The following is a 20,701-nucleotide window of genomic DNA, read 5'->3' as shown; positions in this document are numbered from 1 at the left end:
ATTTTTTTTCCTTATAGTTCAAAATTCAAAAGTATAAAAGAATATTTAGTGAGAAGTCTCCCTCTTACACCCCTAGCCCACCCCTTAGGTCCTTCTCCTGTAGGCAGCTAAATTTAATGACTTTATTATGTGTCCTTCCATAAATATTGAATGCATATACAAATGAATTGCATATCTATTCTTCTATTCTCTCTTTTTAAAAAACAGACGCTAGCATACTGTCATGCTTGTCTGCATCTTGTTCTTTATGCTTGACAATATACCTTGGAGACCACTCTATATCTGTACATGAAAGTTTTCTCATTCTTTTTAATAACTATATAGTATTTCATGGCATGGATGTCCTATATTTATATAAGCAGTCTCCTATTGATGGACAATCTTGTGCTATCACAAAAATTGCTGCAATGAAATAAGCTTGCCTATATGGAAATATCCTGGAATTGAGGTAATGAGAATGTTCTGAAATGTGATGGTTGCTTAACTCTGTAATATACTCAAAACCACTTAACTATATGCTTTGAAAGGGTGAGTTTTACAGCATTTGAATTATATCAGAATATTTTAAACATAAAAATTAAAAAAAACAAACAGAACTTTCTTCTGAGGAAAACATGCCAAAGCCTGAATATATTTAAATTTTTTTCCTTAGAAAATTAGAAAGCAGTTAATTTCCTTTTTTAAAGAACAGAGAACATTATACTTCTTAAAATTAATACCACACAGGTGTGCCTGGGTGGCTCAGTAGGTTGAACATCTGACTCTAGGTTTTGGCTCAGGTCATGATCTCAGGGTCGTGAGATCAAGCCCCGGTTGGTTCTGTGGTCAGGGCAGAGTCTGATGAGATTCTGTCCCTCTGTCCCTACCCCCCACCCTGAGCTCTCTTTCTCTCTCTTTCTCAAATAAATAAATAATAAAACCTTTTTTAAAAGATAAGAATAAATAAAATCAATATCGCACATTTTCAAACATTTCTTTAACTCCACACTAGGCCAGGAGGAAGAGAGTAGAAAGAAGTTACAAGAGGAGGAAGAAGAATCAGAATGGAAATGGGGCGGCGGGGAACGGCGACTTTTAGGCAAGCTGAGACTCCCAGAGGCTAGAGGGGAGCATGGGACAAAAAGCCTGAGCTGCAGGACAGAAAGGGTGGGACACAAAGAAAGAGCAGGAGTTAGCAGAGCGAGAAATTTCCAGGAGCCACTGGGACAGCTCTTAGAGTCCCCGGGGGGTGGAGGGGGGTTCTCTGCTGATAGCCAAGAATAATGGAAAAGTAATTGAATTCTTTACTCCATCTCATGAAAAAATGCCATAGGACCGCCTCATTCACAGCACAGCAATGCTGCTTAAAGACCTCACTCTCTGCCCAATGCACAGCAGCAGAGTCTCAGAGAATTTCTTCCCTGTGCAGGGGCTTGTCTCCCTTACCCTTTTACCTTCCTCCTGCAAGTATCAATTCTTCACCCACCCGTGGCCCTTGGTCCTTTCTAGCACCTCAGTCAAGATGATGAAAATATCCTTCATTCCTGAAAGTTTCCCTGACCCCTTCCCAATTCCTACCTCCTGCCTCTCCCCTGCTTTCTCCGACTATAAATTAGTGTGCATTTGCTAATGTAAATGGAAGTGTACAGTATGTACTCTTTTATAGTCTGGCTTCTGTCATGCATATGCTATATCATTCTTTTTTTTATGGCTGAGCAGGATTCCACTGTGTGTATACACCATTAGACTTCACTTTAAAGATTAGGAACGCAGGACCCAGAGAGGGGATGAAATCTGATTAGTAGAAGACCTTAACAAAAATCCAGAACAGGGAGGAAAGAGGACCATGTTTTCCTAAAACCCAAAAGCACTTTGCACTATGACATCATATGGCTGCCATGAGCACATCAGTAACCAAGCAAAACTGTGCTTGTTCCAATCTCTGTCTCCAGATCTGATCAGGTCCTGGGCCACAAGGGGAACCGGGGCAGCTTAGCAGAAATTACTTCCGGGGGGACTCAGAGAAATGATTTAACTGCTGGTCTTTTCTGTACTAAGCCCTTGAAGAGGTTAGGAATTGAGGAAAGAAGTGCCCCACATTATGTATAAGTACAAAATGTCTTTTAGTTGTACCAGGTTGGATCAAATGAGACAAAGGACTTTAAAATGTTGTGTCAACTGTAAGGCATAAATCAAAGGCAGAGTTTTCTTTTCCATCAGAAACTACTTCAAGATTTATTTTGTGCTCAGATTAAAATTTAACATCTAAGACTGCTGATCCAGGAAAAACAAAACAAACAAGGGTCTTTGAGAACCTTCAGCGAAACAGTTCAAAGAAGTTATAACATTATATCACAATCAGCAACTGTGTGGACCTCTGTGGGAGGGGACTTCAAGTTCTTTGGGTCCATGATAAATCCTACAGAACTAGCTCTGGGACTCTGACCTCTGGCATCACTCCTTCCCATGCCCAAAGTGACAGTGAAAGCTTTCTTTCCATCTATCACCATTCAGCTATTTGGTGTCCAACTTCTACCGTGTCCAGAATCCTAGGGTGTCCCCAACTTGGTTGGACTCCAGGGACAACTGTCTAAAGAAATCTGGGACTGAGACTAAACTCTTGGTGGCCCCTGCAGCGCCACGCACCAGTGTTACTCGTAGACCCTGGCTACCCTAAGTGTGGGCAGCAAGGTGGGCAGTGTTCCCATCATCCGGGAGTTTCTTAAAAATGCAAATTCTTGACACTCTTCCCCCATTGGAACCCACAAGTAACAAGATCCCGGGGATTCGTGTCACATTAAAAAGTATGTGAAGCTCATGTCTAGACTAGTGTTTCTTCAACCTTAGCACGTATCAGAATCTTCTGGATGCAGCTGCTGCTGGTGCACCTGGCCAGGGGGGCCCAAGTCTGAGAACCACTGCTCTGGCTCTAGAGCTAGATGATTACAGAGATGAAGTGGATCCTTTCCCATTTGCTGGGTTGATGGAGAATCCTTGCATGTCCAACTCAGCCTGAGAGAAGAAGCCAGGGAAGCTAACACTCCTCAGAGACTGGGACCATGGCCTCCTCCCCTGAGTTGTTTTAACATTGCCTCTTGTTTAAACAGAGCTGTGGACGAAAGGTTCTAGGGCCCCTGTATCAAAGCCAGAGTAACTTTAGGGCAGAGGCTCCATCCGGGAATGTGTTTTCTCCACCTTTAAAACAAACAGACCCGAGGTGCTACAGCTAAGAGCTATGGTCCTGGGAGGGCCCTACCTGAGAATGGGATAGGACGGGTTGGTGACCCTGCACCACCCCTTCTGTAGAGTGTTTTGTAAAGGCCCTTCAAGGCCAGGGCTTTTGTCTTGAGTCCTTCTTGGGAATGCTCAGAGCTCTTAAGTCCACTTGTGCCCTGCACGGCCCAGCAACCATATACCTCGGTACGGGGACACACTGCAGAACACACCAAGGCCAACCATAGCCGTGGGACTCTAATTCAAAGTCTGTACTGTGGGATCCTGCTGCCTTTGTGTTATGAAGACACACCTAAATGCATAGAAAAGAGACTTCAGACAAGCAAAATTATCTTCAAATAGAAATATTTAACCAAAGAAGGACACCAACGCCATTCCAAATAGTAGAGATGAGTGTCAGCTGGTAAGAGGTTGATCCACTCTACCCTAATCACCCACTGGATGAGAGGAGGCAAAATATTTTCACCAAGATTACTTCTCACAAATTATGAATTTAAATCACAAACAGGCTTCAAATAGGAATAATAACTGTCATTGTAGAATGCTTATTATATGTCAGGATCCATTATCCTCATTTTGCAGATGTAGACTCTGAGAGACAGATTATGACATATGTATTTGGCTCAAGTTTACAGAGGCAGTTTGATATCCAAACATGTATTCTCAACCATAAACCAAATGTGGCAGATTACAAAAACAACAGCTTGGTGTGGTAGGGAAAGAGTTGACCGTTATTGTGCATGATAGGGGTTAAAAACAAAAACAAAAACAAAAACAAAACGAAAAAACCCAAAACAATTTTTTTAAGCATTGGAACTCTCTTTGCCTATTTATTTATTTATTTATTTATTTATTTATTTATTTATTTATTTATTATTTAGAGGCATGGGGTGAGAGACAAAAATCTCACGAGGAACACTATCTCATACAACAGATCAAAGTAGAGCTTTTCTGGTGGAAGCCAGGCAGAGGCCCTGGACCCCTTCCCATCCTCACAACCCCTCCTCCACCGCACTCTGGTCCCGCCCTGTATTCATTCATAGTGAGCAGTACTACCATGCAGGTCTCTGCTCTCAATATTTCCAAACCCAAGTCCATTCCTTGCCTGCTACCCACCTGGGATAACGAAGAAGTTCTTCCCCAGTTCCGGTCATGAGAGCCCAGGGCCAAACATGGATGTGTCCTGGAGGGGAATGGTCCTGGGGGTGCACAGCCTTTGAAAGATGGGTGGAATACTTGAAGTAGACAAGTTTTACTGAGCATCCAAAGTTACAGTTAGTAGTTTAAAAAAAAGGTCGGAGAATTGTTTAGAAAATGTTGTAATAGGGACTCCAGGGAGAGTGTTGTGTCTAAATACCTGGTGTCTACTTACATAAAAGCCCAGCCCAACTTGGAATTGTGTGCAGGCACCATCATGTACATTAAGCATTAATGGGTTGGCATTAACTCTAAGCCGAAGGCATTCATGGATTGGGTGTATTTTAGGGGGAGGGAGCACAGTGCCAACCCAGCTCTAGCTCATGGAGTTCCTACACCCCACCGCCTCCACAACTGAAGACTTCGGTGCCCAAGGCTTTGGTAGCTCCATAAAAAACCACCATCCACAGCACTCTCTATGGAGGGACCTCAGGTGGATCTGTCCAGGGACCAAAGTGGCAAGTAACTCGCTGCTCTCTCCATGCCATCCAAAAGGCCTGCAGCTGCCATTCTATGGCACTGAATTGGCTGGGCCAATCAGGGTCAGTGTTGAGAGGTCAGCATATCCAGACTTTTCTACCTGGGCATTGAACTTCTGGAGTGGCAGGAATTCAAAGGGCTATGTTGGTCCCTTTTAGGTGGTCCATTCAATCAATGGCTGGTTTGACCCATTCAGTGGTGTTGGTGGAGAGTGGTTCTCACCTTTTTTTTTTTTTTTAAAGATTTTATTTATTTGACAGAGAGATAGAGAGAGAGCACAAGTAGGCAGAGCGGCAGGCAGAGGGAGAGGGAGAAGCAGGCTCTCCGCTGAGCAGGGAGCTAGATGTGGGGCTCGATCCCAGAACCCTGGGATCATGACCTGAGCCGAAGGCAGATGCTTAACTGACGGAGCCATCCAGGCACCCCTGGTTCTCACCCTTAAAAAAAACCACTTTAGCCTGTAATCACTTTTGACATTCTAGTAGACATCTTCAGTCTCTTTTCCTTTGCATCTTTTTTAACATAGCTAAATTCACAATGTATATTTGAATTTGTGCCTTGTTTTTCTTTACTGACTTCTATCATAAGCATTTTCCCATGTATTAATTACTTTTTATAAGCAACAGGTAATCTTGAGTGAGGTAAGTAAGCTTATCTGCACCCTTGGTTTCTTCATGTGTAGAATAGAGACAATTGTATCATGCAACAGTCACCTGGAAAGCTTTTAAAACACAGATTGCTGGGCCCCACCTCCAGAATTTCTGATTCAGTGGGTCTGGAGTAGGGCCTGGGAATTTGCACGCCCAACAGGTTCCCAGGAGATGCTGATGCTGCCAGTCAGGAGACCACACTTGGAGAACCAGTGAAATGTGGAGATCGAGTTGTGGGATTTCCAAGGTCACTGCTGGTTTCAAAATCTAAGTGTTTGCATATTTTTCAAATTCTTTGAAAAAACCCAACCAACTTTTAAAACACATGACTTTTCTAAACTTTAACAAAACCTCATGATTTTTTTTAAATACAAAAGAGTATCATCTACCATTTAAAAGTAATTGTTTCCACTTGTAACTCATATGCATTCCATACTTGCTTCTCTTTGAAGTTACCTGTATTTTTAAAAGGATATCTTTAAAGGACAGTTAGACTTATATCTAATACTTTATTGTTTTTCTTTACATAGTTCCATATGTATTGAAGAGCTGTGCAGAATTTATAGAGACTCATGGCATTGTGGATGGAATTTATCGGCTTTCAGGAGTCACCTCAAATATACAAAAGCTAAGGTAAGCTGAAAGAATAGCCCCCAAAAGAATTCTCCCGCGGTCCTTCCTCTGTGCATAACTCCGCCAGTGCTGGGACTATTAAAAACCTGAAGGGGTTGAGGGAGGGCTGGCAGAGCAGATCAGTGTGATGTTTTCAGATGCCAAAGTGTTCTTAATCTAATCAGGAAATCCTCTAGTCTGATGTAATTCTTTCCAACAAAAGCTCCTGAGGGTTTTTAATCTGTTTCTTTGTCTTGCACCAGGTTTATCCTTCTTAGGTGGATTCAGTTGAACTCAAATGATTTAGATCACAAGTTAGAACAATGTGATTTAGTATTCACTTGCCTACCCAGAGCTCAGTTAGGTCCCTGTTCAGAACTTGGAGATGACGCGAGTTTTTCTGTTGACACAGACTCAACATTTGACAGTTCACTTGGTCAGGAAATAAAAAATCTACACGATAGTGCATTTCTCTCAATGAGGTTGATATTTTAAAAAATTATGGGTAGATGAACTATTTCCAATTCTATAGATTTATCCTAAACAATTCTAAAATATATCCTAGAATTTGGGGGAAGAAATTTCTATCACATTGAATTAAGAGTACAATAACCTTGGGGCGCCTGGGTGGCTCAGTCGCTAAGCGTCTGCCTTCGGCTCAGGTCATGATCCCAGGGTCCTGGGATCGAGCCCTGCATCCGGCTCCCTGCTCAGTGGGAAGCCTGCTTCTCCCTCTCCCACTCCCCCTGCTTGTGTCCCCTCTCTCGCTGTGTCTTTCTCTGTCAAATAAATAATTAAATCTTTAAACAATAAAAAAAAAAGAGTACAATAACCTTCACGCAAAACACAGATATGTATGTGTGTGTTTTATATGTATTATATATATAAAATAAAGGGAGTAGATATATATTATATTTACAGAGTGTTTTATCAGGTGTTATTTTTATATATTTCTATGTTTAATTATAAGTGTAGACTTTTAAAACAATAAAAACATTCATGTTACCATTAAATTGAATAGATTGTACAGTTAATTCATCTTCTGTCTTCTTCCTCTGATTGGGTTTTCGGCCCCTCCTCCCCCCATCGCAATTGTAATGACATTCCACGAAAGGAATAAGACATCCTTTTTACTCCTGGAGAAGTGGCGACTGTTAAAAACTAATTGCTTTGTTGCAACCATCAATTTTAACAGATCTATGTACTTACATAATTTCACTAATTTACCTGTGTGACGTTTTTTAGAGTTTCAACAGCAAATACTTTCTAATGTTTTACCCTTAGCTCTGAAATAGACGACACAGTAGTTGGTATGGTGGGAGAACACTTGGGCGATAGCCAAATTCTTTTTCATTAAAGGACAGACCTAAGCCTCCGCAGGGAAATTTTGGCTAAATAAATGGATAAGCTCCAAATTTGTTCTTGTTCTGCTCTTCTGCTCTCTTAAAAACAAAAACAAAAACAAAAACAACAAAAAGCCGAAGAAACAAAAAACACACTGGTGAATTTATAAGGCGCTGCAAGGTTTTCTTTTCAGGGCCCCACCCAGCTCCTTTCAGGTTCAGACAGCATCAGGGATTTCCCCACTCTTTGTTAAAGGGCCAGAACCAGGTGACAGGAAACCGGGCAGGGGGCCGTTTTTGAAATGCTGGCTCTGTGAGTCCCGTTGCGTTTGCCACTATTCGGCTGACCAGATGAATTCTCTCAAGAAACTTAACTTCTCCTCTATATGAAAGCTCCAATTTGTCACTTTTTTAAACAGGTTTTTAACTTGTAAGTATATATTATATGAAGCAGTGTATTCACATCACCTTGGTCAAGAAATATTTTTCAGTTAGAAACAAGGCCTGGAATCTGATGTTGTTCCCAAACACCTCACTGTACATTGTTCATAAGAAGATATTTATAATCTCATCTAGCCTGTGAGAGTCACTATCAGGCAGCTTGGAAGGGTTCGAGTCTCCAGATAAACAAGTTTGTTGACATGAGTATATGGAGATGAATGATAACAATCTGACTCACCCTGGTTTTGGTCTCTCCTCCAAGAAAGCGAAGTTCATTTAGAACAATCTTTTGGAAGAACTGAAATCTCAACAGGCTTTTTTTGGCAACAAAAATTCATATTTCCCCACTGTTCATAACTGAGACTGGGACATAATGCCCTGAGAAATCCATTTGTAAATGGGCATGTTTTTCCAGTGACAGCAGCTTTCACAGAGAAGATCCAGACCTGAAGTGGAAGACTTCCCGGAGCTTCCTTGTGCCGGGAAGAGAAGGTCATCTTGATGGAGGTCAAAAACAGAGTCAGATCAGCAGTTTAGGGTCTTTTTACCCTTAAGCAGCCAAGCAGCTGCTGACATGGAACACATGCTCTCGGGATTGTTATGTCTCTGTCTGTGTTGTTTCAGGCAAGAGTTTGGCTCAGATCAATGTCCAGATCTGACAAGGGAAGTGTACCTCCAGGACATCCACTGTGTGGGCTCACTCTGCAAGCTCTACTTTAGGGAGCTGCCCAACCCCCTCCTGACTTATGAGCTCTATGAGAAATTCACGGTGAGTGTTTGGATTTCCATTATGGTTATTGGGTGGGACTCCTAGATGGGCCAAGGAGAGTTTCAACACTAAAATAACAATAATAAAATTCACCAGATGGTTGACATTATCTTAGCCAGGTAATGGAAGTAGGATACTATAGTGAGGAAAGTAAGGTAGTGGGTCCATTGGCTAAATTTTTCCTTTCTTAGATTTTCAGAATCATGTTTATTTGTTTCAAGAGCTGGATTAGAATTATCTCCGTGTTTACTTAACCAAATGTGCCTCATTGTATAGGGGGAAGCTAAGCGCCAGAGATGTGAAATGACTGGCCCAAGGTCACACAGCAGGACCGGAACCTAAGACTCCAGATGTACACCTACAGCTAGTTCATTTTCATCAGGCTTCTCCTTTTGTAGTTCTTTTGGGGGTTGGGGAATGAGGTAGGCAGGTAGAGAAGGGAGAGAGAACAAACCCAAGTCAAGGGAGAGATCAGGAAGCTGGAAAGAGAAAAGAATCTGGGAAATGCAGCCAAGAGGAAGAGCAGGCTGGGCCCATGAGTTGGGTTGGTGGAGGGTGGATGGGTAGAATCCCTTACTAGCACCTGTGTGGTCACCAAATAGGGGCACCTGTAGGAAAAGTAGAAAGAATAAATGCTTACAGGATGTCTGTAGAGATAGCATTAAAAATCAGGCTTGAACGTTTGGCTGCTGGGGTGGAGGTGCAGAGTAGGTGGAGAGATGGGTTTAACCAAGATTGAGGTTCATCTAATGAAGGGGGGTGAGGAAGATGAGGGTGTATGCAGGAGAGTGATTGAAATAGTTGACCATGGAATTTTGTCTGGATAACAGGGGAAGTGAGGCCATAGGCACTGAGTGACAGTGAAAAAGTATTATCAATGGATTATTCATCCAATGAGGTCAATAGACTGTTAGAGTCGGATGGTCAGGGGGGTGCTTGCAATTAAGATTATGGAGGAATTGCAATTATTGATAAGGACCAGGTCTAGGCTCTAACATGGGAAGCAATCTTTCTCATGGCTCCTGTAATAAACTTATTCTGAGCATATAAAAGTTTGTTCACTTCCAAACGATATAGGAATAAGTGGATGCATTTTAAAAGTTGGGTTTGGACCATTAAAATATATTTAAGAGTTTTCAATAATAGAGGGAAACACTCATAATGATAACCAGAAAAGAAAAGATGCATAATTTTACATTAAAATATGATTAAAAAGAAAGATGTTCAAAGGATTAATAGCCATTTATTTCAATGATGAGATTATAGTTTTCCCTGCTTCTTCAGACTGTTACTTTCAAAATCTCATCTACTAAAAGTATGTTAATTTTTTAATGAAAAAAAAAATTAGGCCAAAACACAAAGAACTTGGGCCTAGAGGTTGACTACTGGAGAAGCCACATATGCAAGCTGATGTGAAGTGTCAGGGGTTTGTGGACCCTAAGGCTGAAGGCAAATGAGCCTCCACTCTGAGTGGCTAAGTCAAATATAATGGCAGCCTCTAGCCATTGAAACCATAGAGGAGTCTTTCCAGGGAACCAGGAGGAAAAGTTGTGGGTCTCACGTGAGTCGGCCAGATTATAATCTGTGATTATTTCCTCATTTTAAAAGTAATCATATTTGGTAACAGTTTGGAAAATGGAAGGAAGTAGTAAAGAACCCTTTGTCTCCTCTCTTAAAAACCAAGGACAGCTACTGTTAACATGTGGGTATTTCTTTCACTCTTTTATTCCTCGCTTAGTGTTTTTGTTGTATTTTGTTTTCCCAAGTCAAAATGGGATTTTATTGCAAAAATGAAAGCAATACAGGAGAGTGTAAAGGAGAAAGTATAAATCGCTGGAAATCCCACACCCCAGGCATATCCCCTGCTAACATTTCAGGAGACATCATTACAGATCTCTCTCCTTTTCCCTTTCTCTCTTTCTCTCTCCCCACTTTCCCTTCTCAGTACTATATATATCGCTGCTTTGGAATGTTAACTCAACAATGTGACCATCTTTCTGTGCTAACAAATAGAGAAACACTATTTTTACAGAGTATTTTCTCATATGCGCAATGAATTTCTGAAGCCAGTTTCCTACTGATGAACATTTTGACTTTTTGTTTCTCAACACTTTGATTTTATAATAATAAATATTTTTGTATATATATCTTTATCCTTTTCTCTGTTTATATCTTTAGGAAAAAAAATCATAGATTTGGATTTATTGAGTAAAAAGCTCTTAACTTAAAATTTTGTTATGTATTGTCAAATTGTTCTCCAGAGAGATTAAGAATGGTCTTTTCCCTGCAGCCTCACTAACACTCAGTATTTCTAATTTGTTAAATTATTTGCCAATCTGAATCAACCAAAAATATCTTATTTTTGTTTTAATTTGCGCATAAGACTTTATTGTCTTTTTCTACATAGCTTTAATCCTTTTATCAGTATAATAATACATCTTAGAATATGATAGAATAGAATAGCATCATGTTAAAGAACAGAATGAGTCTAATTTATTTTAACTAAATTTCATTTTATGATAGCTGGGAGTAGATAAGAATTCTTATCTGGAAACTTCAGAAATATGTTTTTTTGTTAAATCTTGCTTATAGGCTCAGAACAAAACCCAGATTTATCTCTTCCCACTTTTGTTCCCTAAAATTGTTAATCGTTCTCTTCTCCCACAGCAACAGAGTAATACCAAAGCAACATTATTTTCAACTTGTCATCAGATTTCCAGGAAATCTAACATGGTATTAATACTAAAAAATAAAATAAATGTTCTGCTGTGCAACTGATTTCTACATAAGTAGGACCTAGTGAAGTTAACTATGTTGAAAAATTGATCATTTAAATGATTTCTTTGGTCACAATAACAAATTATGATAATATAAGCAAACCTTCAGGAATATGGAAATAGCTCTGTTAACATTGTCACACATTCTTAAAATGATTTATTTAAACCCACTTGCACAGCTAAAGTAGAATACTATCTCAGTGGAATAACAGATAATAATGAGTTTATTTATTGAGTACTTACTATATGATAAGCTTTTTAAAATATTATTTCATTTAATCTTCAGAATAACTCTATAAAGTAGGTTTTATAGTCTCTTACAGATGAGTGTATTACAGATCAGGCTCAGAGACACTCTTGTCTGGGTTTGTACGGTTAGTAAATAGAAGGAAAGATTTAATATTCTGTCTCAAAACTACCATACTATTTTAAAACAGAGTTAACAGCTCCTAAGTAGGCCCAGGTAGTCAGTAACTTAATATGAGATAAAGAAAGCATCCCAGGCTAACAAAGAATTCAATAAACAGTATTAGGAAAATTGACTATTGGGAAAGGAGGAAAGTCAAGTTACATTCTTACCATTTAACAGATTTCAGGGGAAAGCTTTCTAACAACAAAAGCAAAAGGAAAAAGATCACCAGAGACAAATGTAACAAACTAAACTACACATAATTTTTTTCTATATAAAAACACATTAACAAAATTAAAAGGCAAATGGTCAACTATAAAAAACATTTACAATAAAGATGACAGGAGATTAATGTTCTTTAATTATACAGAACTCCTACCTATTGATAAAAAGAAAAAAGCCCCACATAACAAAAACCACCTGCTAAACAAATGAGCAAAGAACCTCAACAAACAATTCGTAGAAGAAATATAGTTTTTAAAAAATTATAAATGCACCTGAAACTGATATAACATGGTGTATAACTAATCAATTTAAAAAAGAAAAGTCAGATAGGTAGACAGGTTTTTTTAAAATTTTATTTATTTGAGAGAGAGGGAGAAAGAGAAAGAGTACGACCAGGGGAGAGGGGTAGAGGGAGAAGCAGGCTCCCCACTGAGCAGGGAGCCTGATGTGAAACTCCATCCCAGGACTCTGGGATCATGATCTGAGCCAAAGGCAGATGCTTAACTGATTGAGCCACCCAGGCACTGTAGATAGACAGTTTTGAAATGTGAAAAAATTTTTTAATTTAAAAATAAAAATTATAAATGTATTAGAAAAATATATTTGCATATTAAATAATTTTTAAACAGTATTTCATGCAGCAATCCTGTGTTGACACTGGCTCTTTTATGGTGTTTTGTTGTTACCTTTTTAAGATTTTATTTTCAAATAATCTCTACACCAGCATGGGATCTGAACTCACAACCCCTAGATCAAGAGTGGCATGATCCGGGTGCCTGGGTGGCTCAGTCGTTAAGTGTCTGCCTTCGGCTCAGATCATGGTCCTGGTGTCCTGGGATCAAGCCCCACATTAGGCTCCCTGCTCTGTGGGAAACCTGCTTCTCCCTCTCCCACTCCCCCTGCTTGTGTCCCCTCTCTCGCTGTGTCTCTCTGTCAAATAAATAAATAAAATCTAAAAACAAAAAAACATAAAACAAAACAAAAACAAAAAAGAGTGGCATGATCTACCAACTGAGCCAGCAGGTGCTCCTCTATGGTTTTCTATGTTAGAAAGTGTGAATTGGCTGGACACCTCAGAAAGTCATTTGAAATTACTACTGAGAATCCTAAAGTGCTCATATTTTTTAAATATAGTACCTCTATTTCTAGGACTACATTCTAAGATAATAATCAGGTGTGTATACAAGTAACTGACTTCTAAATGCTTCATTGCAATAGTATAATACCAAAATGTGGGGAGTATCTATGTGTCTAATGACAAGGGATATGTTAAATAAATGATAATAAATCTATTATTTTTGGTCCTGGGTAGCCATGAAAAGTTGCATTTCTGAAGAGTATTTATCGGCCACAATGTAAAGTGAAATGGAAGAAAGCAGTATATGCAACTGAATAGGAAGTGATGCATGGTCATATTTGGTGCTGGGAAGTCAGGCAGATTGCTTCTTATATGCTTCGAATGTGAGGAGGTTAATAGTGGTATGTCTGGCTGGTAGGATAGCAAGTGATTGTTAATTCCTTTGTATTTCATATTTTAATTTTGAACACACGTATTAGTTTCCTGTAGCTGCTGTAACAAATCACCACAAACTTAGTGGCTTAAACAACAGAAATTTGTACTCTCCCAGGTCAAGAGCCCTGGGGGGGGGGGGCGAGGGGCGGTCAGGGGGGGCGCTCGGAAGTGCTGCTCACCTTTTCCAGCTTCCGGTGGCTGCCCGCACTCAAGGCTTGTGGCCACATCACTCCCATCTCTGCCTCCGTGATGGCGTGGTCCTGTGGTCCTCTCGTCTTCTGTCTGTGTCAGATCTCCCTCTGCCTCCCTCTTACAAGTATAGCTCTGATTGCATTTAGGGCCCATCAAGTTAATCCAGGATCATCTCCTCTCAAAATCTTTAATTGAATCACATCTGCCAAGACTCCTTTCCCAAATAAAGTAACATTGACAGGTTCCAGAGATTTGGACCTGATATCTTCAGGAGCAATTGTTCAGCCTACTATATTACATTTTATTTTTATCAGAAAAAAGTTCATTTTAGGAAAAATTCAATTTTGATCCCATTGATTCAGCTGGAATTATTACACCCAAAAGAAAAGTTGCTGATTTGGGATTTTTAGAGAAGGCAGTTTAGAGAGGTGTTTAATTTTATACTGAGTTTATATTGAAATAACTTCTTTGTGTATCAGTCTCCCTCATTCAGTTGTAAGCTTCCTGAGGGCAGAAACAGTGTTCATTTTGTTCATTGTTGTGTTTCCTTTTCCTGCTCTCCAGCTGCTGGAAAATGTTTACCTAGTAAGCCTCTGCTGACAGGATTGTGGACCCACACATACCATTTGAAAGGTCCCTTGGGGTGGGCTACTAGTGTGTGGCAGGAGGCAAAAGCAGACTGGCTGGGAGCTCAAGATAGCTGCAAGGTTGGGGGGGGGGCAGGGGCCAGCTGCCCTTGGTTTGCCTAGGACCACCCCAGTTTTAACACTGAAAGTCCTATGTCCCAGGAAACCCTTAATCTCAGGCACACCAGGATGATGGGAAATTGCAGATGGGCCAGGTCACGTAATTCTAGCCGGGGTGCAGGGCTGCAAGAGCACCTGACTCCTGGGGTGCCACAGGGGCCAGGTTCCATCACTCGCCACTGACGAAATCCAAAGGCAGAGACGTGAGTGGTGGTGGAACAAGAAAGGAATTTATTTCAGTGAGGCCAACAATGGGGAGGCTGCGGACTAGTGTCTCCAAGACTGTCTCCAAAGTCCCGAAGGTACTTTCCAGGTTTATATAAGGAAAATGTGGGGCAAAGGTGGGTGGGAACATGCAGGTGGGCAGTGAAGGTCTTTGTCTTGGGGTCAGTCACACAGGGTCTTGCCCTTATGGCTTGAGGGGTAGTTTCATTCCCCTCAGGGGATGCTTTGCCTGTAGGGTCTTTTGCCTAAATTAAGAGATAAGCTGGAAAGAAGAACCTAATCAACTGAAAGTTTGAGGTCAAATGGAGGTAGTTCAAGTTCTCTGTCACAATCAGGCTTGTTTCACGTGTGTGACAAAGATGGAAAGGTAAGGACTGTCTGGAAGGACACACAGAGGTTGCCTCTGGAGACAACCTCCGAAGATCTGCGGTCGGCAGGAAGGCTTACTTTCCTCTGTGTACTCCTCTGAATGCTTTCGTTTTTTAAATGACAGGCATGAATTACTTTCTAGTCTAATTGCGTAAAATAATTTACTGAGTTGTAGCTGGGGCGCAACTGGAAAGGAGAGACATGGGTTGTTTGTCCCCCCTGGTGACACGGCTGCCCCGGCAGCAGGACTTGAGCTCTAAGGGTGACAGCCGTGTTCAGGTAAACAGATAAAACAAGAGCAAGGGCCCACCAGCAGGAGGGAGAGGCCAGTCTTGGACCAAGTCCTCAAAGGGCAGGCAGGAAGCCGGTCTTATTGATACGGATTGGAAGAGAACGAATAGTCAACAGATTCATCCTAGGTCTTTTAAGATTTAACTCTTAGCCAGATTAGCTGGGCAAAAGTTGAGTGAAATTCTCTCTCAGGCAAAATATTGGGGTAGGCAAAGCTTCAACTCCCCTCCCCCAACTCCCTGATGATAGGTTCAGCCAACCTAATGGGGGAACAGAGAGCTAAAAATAAGTTTGTAGGACTGGACCCCTGGAGGAGAAACTACAGGATCTAGAGGGCTTCTGAAGGTGGGGGGGCGGGGGAAGAGGCTGTGAACAATGAAATAAACAAGAATCCCAAATGGGACCTGCAGGCATTAGGGGGAGGACCCGCCCAACCTCTCAGAACAAAGATGACTAACAGCTTCCTAAAATATCAAAGAAACTTTCCATGAGGGCTATTAAATTGACCTGCACCTTTATTCCCCAGACACACTTTTAGAAAATGGGGAGCACTGTACAAAGTTTGCTGAAAGGAAGAGAGGCTTCCCACCCTTCCCCCTTTGCAGGACAGAATGTGGGAGGGTCCACACAGCATTACACAGCCCCTCCTTCCTCAGGAGCTTCTCTCCCCTGGCTCCCCTTGTGAGTTTCTCAGGAAGAAAGCAGCGGTGTTGGTGTTCCTACTCCAGGCCCGATCTTATTCCCTCCCTCCACCTCCTCCATATCTCAAAAATTGAGGGTTGCAACAGAGATCGTGCTTCTGCTGGTTCTATTCTCAGGCTTGCACCCCCACCTGAAGATTGGGACACTTGTGACCATGACCCTCCCGGTGCCTCATTTCTCCCACCAATGCTTGGGAAGCAAAATCTCAAGTTTTCCCCTGTGGAGAATTTTGACAGCCTTTGAAAAAATAGTTGGTGTCTTTGTTTTACTTCAGTTAAATTAAAAGGGGAGGGGAGAGAGGAGAGAAGGAAAGGGGGAAAAAATGGGTGGACAAAGCCCTGGCATGATGTCCCACTTAGATGGAGTATGACAAAGCCAACAGATCTGGAGGGAGCCCCTACTGGGTGCCGGGCACTGCTCTAGGCGCTAGGACTCCTCACACCTGCAGAGCTTCCATCTAGCATGGGAGACTGACAGTAAGCAACAGGCCTAATTACTAAGTACGTGCTGTAGTATCTGTAATGGTGGGGAGGGCTGTGGGAAACAATGGAGACAAGTAAGGGAGTTGGGAAGTCCAGGCTGGGGCAGCACTTAGGACCTCTCCTCCTAAGTTAAAGCAGACCAGACACCGCAAATGTGGCCTAGAACAGGGCCTGGCATAACAGAGAGTGCCCAATCAACTTCCTTCTTTTCTGTGCCTAAAAATTCTCATTACTGGGAGTCAAAGTGAAGAATGCATGTCCTGATTTGACTTTTCCTTATATACAAATGTAAAGTAAGTTTCTGGCACTGGGAGGAAATTCAAGACTGTAAGTCACATATGCCTGTGAATTCGGGGTTATTAAGGATTGACATGAGCTCAGGAACTGTCTTTAAAGTGTGTCTTGATCTAGGTGGGGTTACAACGGTATATGCATATGAAAGAAAAAAAAGAAAGATGTGATTACCATTGACCTTGCACTTAGGTACTGCTCCCACACTGCAGTTCCTGAGCGTTTGGCCACTGCACTGGAAGGGGCCACCTTGAGCCTGGGCACAGGCAGGACAGCTTCTCAGGACAGGGCACTGGCATCTGCCCAGGGACATCTACATCAGGCAGAAATTCCGGGCAAGCCTGTGATCACACTGCCTTTACAAATGCCCTTGGCTCTCCTTGAAGGACCCGGCAGACTGAAGTGATGCAGGCTGCCTGGGTCCTCCGACCCAGAGTGGGGAGTCCCATAGGACCAGCCAAGAGGGTCCTTGGCTTGTCACAGGATGGAAATCAAATGCAAGCCAAGAAGAAGAGTAGAGTTTATTGAAGACATGGAGAGAGTAGATACAGAGCATTTTCCAGAAGACTCAGAAAGGAGAAAAGAGTGAGTCTCATCTTTACTTGGGGCCTGAGGTTTTTATTGAGGTGTGGTGCATGTGTCCTCTCAGTAATCCAGGAACAAAGACTCCGTAAGTCACTTATGCCCTGGAGCCAAGGGGTCTTGATGAGTCAGTGGTCTTGGAAACTGGTCATGACAACCCAGGTCACTCCTTAGATGTCATCTATTGTGCTGGAAGCCTCCAAAGAGATCATTAACTTCTCTTCCTTTGCAAGGAGGACATATGTTATCTGTTCTGTAAGTCCTGTGTAAGGCGAGGGGTGCAGGTCCTAGCAAGAACAGAAGCAGGAAAAGAAGCAAAGAGAAAAACAGCTTTTTTTTTTTTTTTCATGGGATCCCTTTGGTTTCCCTGTCTCAGGAGAACAAATACCCACACAGGAAACAACCAGAGAGCACGTCCAGGTGAGACCATGAGGTCTCAGGGACAAGGTTCTTACTCTGCTGAGAAGGCTCGTCTTCCCTGCTTCCTCACATCAGCATCTATAACAGTAGATGAGCCACTGAATAGTGAGGTCATGGAATTGTGTCAGGCCAGGTAGGAAGCAGCTGTTTGCACCCAAGAAGACAGCTGACTGAGTAAACATGGAGCCACCCTGTCATCCCTGTCTCTCTCTGTCTCTGTCTCTTTCTCTCTCCCAGTGTGAACCTCCATCCCTCTCTCTGCCACACCACACACCCAAGATTCTACACCTGTGTCAGATACCTAACAACCTTCTGAGGACGCACAGAGACCCGAGCAATCCACATGTCCCCGTGTGCACTCACTGTTAGACGCTTCGCATCACGAACCCTCGGGTTTTAGTTGTTTGTTTTTACTAGAAAAGCATGCCTCTTGGAAGGATGATCTCTAGGCCTGGTTGGGAGGCTGGAGTACCAGAAACCTAAATAAAGCCAGGAGACAAGGTGGGCATCCACCCTTTCAAGCACTCACTGGGCTGCTTCACGTGCTTCCCCACAGGAGGCAGTGTCACCTTGCCCGGAAGAAGGCCAACTGGCCCGCATCCAGAATGTCATCCAGGAGCTTCCCCCATCCCATTATAGGTAAGAATCCTTGGTAAAAGATGTCCGCGACCTCTCAAGGTGGTATAATACCAGAGATGCAGGCTGGTGTCATAAAAGGAAACAAGTTCATAACTTTCCTGTGGTATTTTGAGGTGGGTGAACAGGTCAACTTTTCTCAGAATGCGTCGGTGCCTGCCCGGGGACATTGGCGGGAAGGGGCAGCCCATGTCCTATTCACTTGTGGGGCCCCCCTCAGAGTCTCACAGGAAGTCATTCTGATCACACAAGCCAGCCTCACTGGCTGTGGTATCCTAGGTTCTTACCCAGATTCATAGCATGAACAAATCTCTGGAATTCGGGAGGGTTTTTATTTTTATTTTTTTAATTTTATTTTTTTTTAAAGATTTTATTTATTTATTTGACAGAGAGACATAGCGAGAGAGCGAACACAAGCAGGGGGAGTGGGAGAGGGAGAAGCAGGCTTCCCTCTGAGCAGGGAGCCCGATGCGGGGCTCGATCCCAGGACCCTGGGACCATGACCTGAGCCGAAGGCAGACGCTTAACGACTGAGCCACCCAGGCGCCCCCGGGAGGGTTTTTAAGAAGAGTTTGGCTTGAGCTCTTGAGTTTCTGGCTGACTGATCTCTCTGTTGGCTCACCAATACCATCCCTCACATCTTCCCATCCTTCCATTTTGTTCTCACAGTTTAGTCCCTCATCTTACCACCTTTCCCAGGGTTCTCTAAGCCTCTTTTACAAGGGGGCAGATTTTGATGCAGTATAAGAAAGAACTTCCTACAGTAACAGATGTCATTCATCCATGAGATGAGCTCTCCAACTAACAAGGACCAGGTTATCCGCAGCTGGGATAATTCCAGAAAGAGCAGAGATAAGAACCAGTTTCAAGACTATGTGGCAGCAGCGGTGGCCTGGGTAAAAGGAGGCCCAGGGAACTGCCTCTGGCTCTCCAAGGGCCTCGACTGACTTCTGACAAAACCATTCCCCGTCTCCACCCTGGGCCAGCATGCCTAGGGCCAAGAAGATTATTTCCATCAGTCTTGATACCTTCCTGATATTCCTTCAAAATTCATGAGATAGAAATATTTAGAATCTCTTAAATCCAAACATAGAAATCATCTCCAGATGTCAGGCTTTACACAGGCACTAAAGTTTCTTTGTTAAAAAAAATTAAAAAAAAAAATGAACCATTACAGGACCTTGGAATACCTGATTCGACACCTGGCCCACATTGCCTCCTTCAGCAGCAAGACCAACATGCATGCCAGGAACCTGGCCTTGGTGTGGGCACCAAACCTGCTCAGGTAACCACCGTACCCTCACCTTCTCACCACCCCCATGGGCTCAAAGCAGCCCACCAACTGAAACGAAGGCCCGTGAAGACACACCTGTAGCTAAGTGGTCATTTGTAACACATATAAATTAGGACGATTGTAATAGCCTGAGCTGTTTGTCTGCTATCCTGGAAACTCTGGGTTCCAAAGGCGTTTTCTGGCTACAACGAGCATGTGGCTAAAGTTACGGGTCTGTATGTTATAAGTTCTTGAAAAGGCCTTTCTGGTCTTTAGGGCTCATTGGCTTTTGTTAGTTTTGGTGGGGTCACTGCTTCATAGGACTTCACAAATGATGACCTGACCCACAGAACAATTGGGTGGGGGTGGAAGGAGATCCTATGCAGAAAAAAAATCAATTCGTGTATATTCACAAATACAGTGTTTATAGTCTAGCGATGCATGGTACCTGGTCATTGCTTTCAAATTTGTTCAGGCTTCACAGCCTTTGGGGAGGCCTTTTAATAGGTCTTAAATAGTTAAAACAGTCTAGAGATTAACTATCTGTATGCATTTAGGAAATGGGGCTTGTACAAAAGGCCCACGGGCTCCCCCTGACCGCTTTCTGTTGTGGGGCAGACTCACTCACTGACTGTGTTTCATTCATGATTTAGATCCAAAGAAATCGAAGCCACTGGGTGCAATGGAGACGCGGCTTTCCTTGCAGTTCGGGTCCAGCAAGTGGTGATTGAGTTCATACTGAATCATGTGGATCAAATCTTTAACAATGGCACACCTGGGTCTTTGGAGAACAATGGTAACGGCTGCTTCTGGCATACTCCCCAGCAGGCTGTCCTTCTTCCTTGCCTTAGTGCTGGGGCCCA

General features: G+C 42.5%; 1 protein-coding gene across 1 annotated transcript in view; it reads left to right on the top strand.

The window, feature by feature from the left end:
• ARHGAP31 (Rho GTPase activating protein 31) overlaps positions 1 to 20,701 on the top strand; it is a 103,463-nt gene that overhangs the window by 55,952 nt on the left and 26,810 nt on the right. Inside the window, exons 2-6 of the mRNA XM_035000108.1 lie at positions 6,071 to 6,173; positions 8,561 to 8,705; positions 18,486 to 18,568; positions 19,743 to 19,850; positions 20,492 to 20,634. Of these exons, the coding sequence (XP_034855999.1) occupies positions 6,071 to 6,173; positions 8,561 to 8,705; positions 18,486 to 18,568; positions 19,743 to 19,850; positions 20,492 to 20,634 (582 nt within the window). The remainder of the gene's footprint in view (positions 1 to 6,070; positions 6,174 to 8,560; positions 8,706 to 18,485; positions 18,569 to 19,742; positions 19,851 to 20,491; positions 20,635 to 20,701) is intronic.

This window comes from Mirounga leonina, unplaced genomic scaffold (assembly GCF_011800145.1).
Source record: "Mirounga leonina isolate KUSES-001 unplaced genomic scaffold, KU_Mleo_1.0 Mir_115, whole genome shotgun sequence".
Taxonomy (NCBI): domain Eukaryota; kingdom Metazoa; phylum Chordata; class Mammalia; order Carnivora; family Phocidae; genus Mirounga; species Mirounga leonina.
This window is presented reverse-complemented; position numbering and strand designations above follow the sequence as displayed.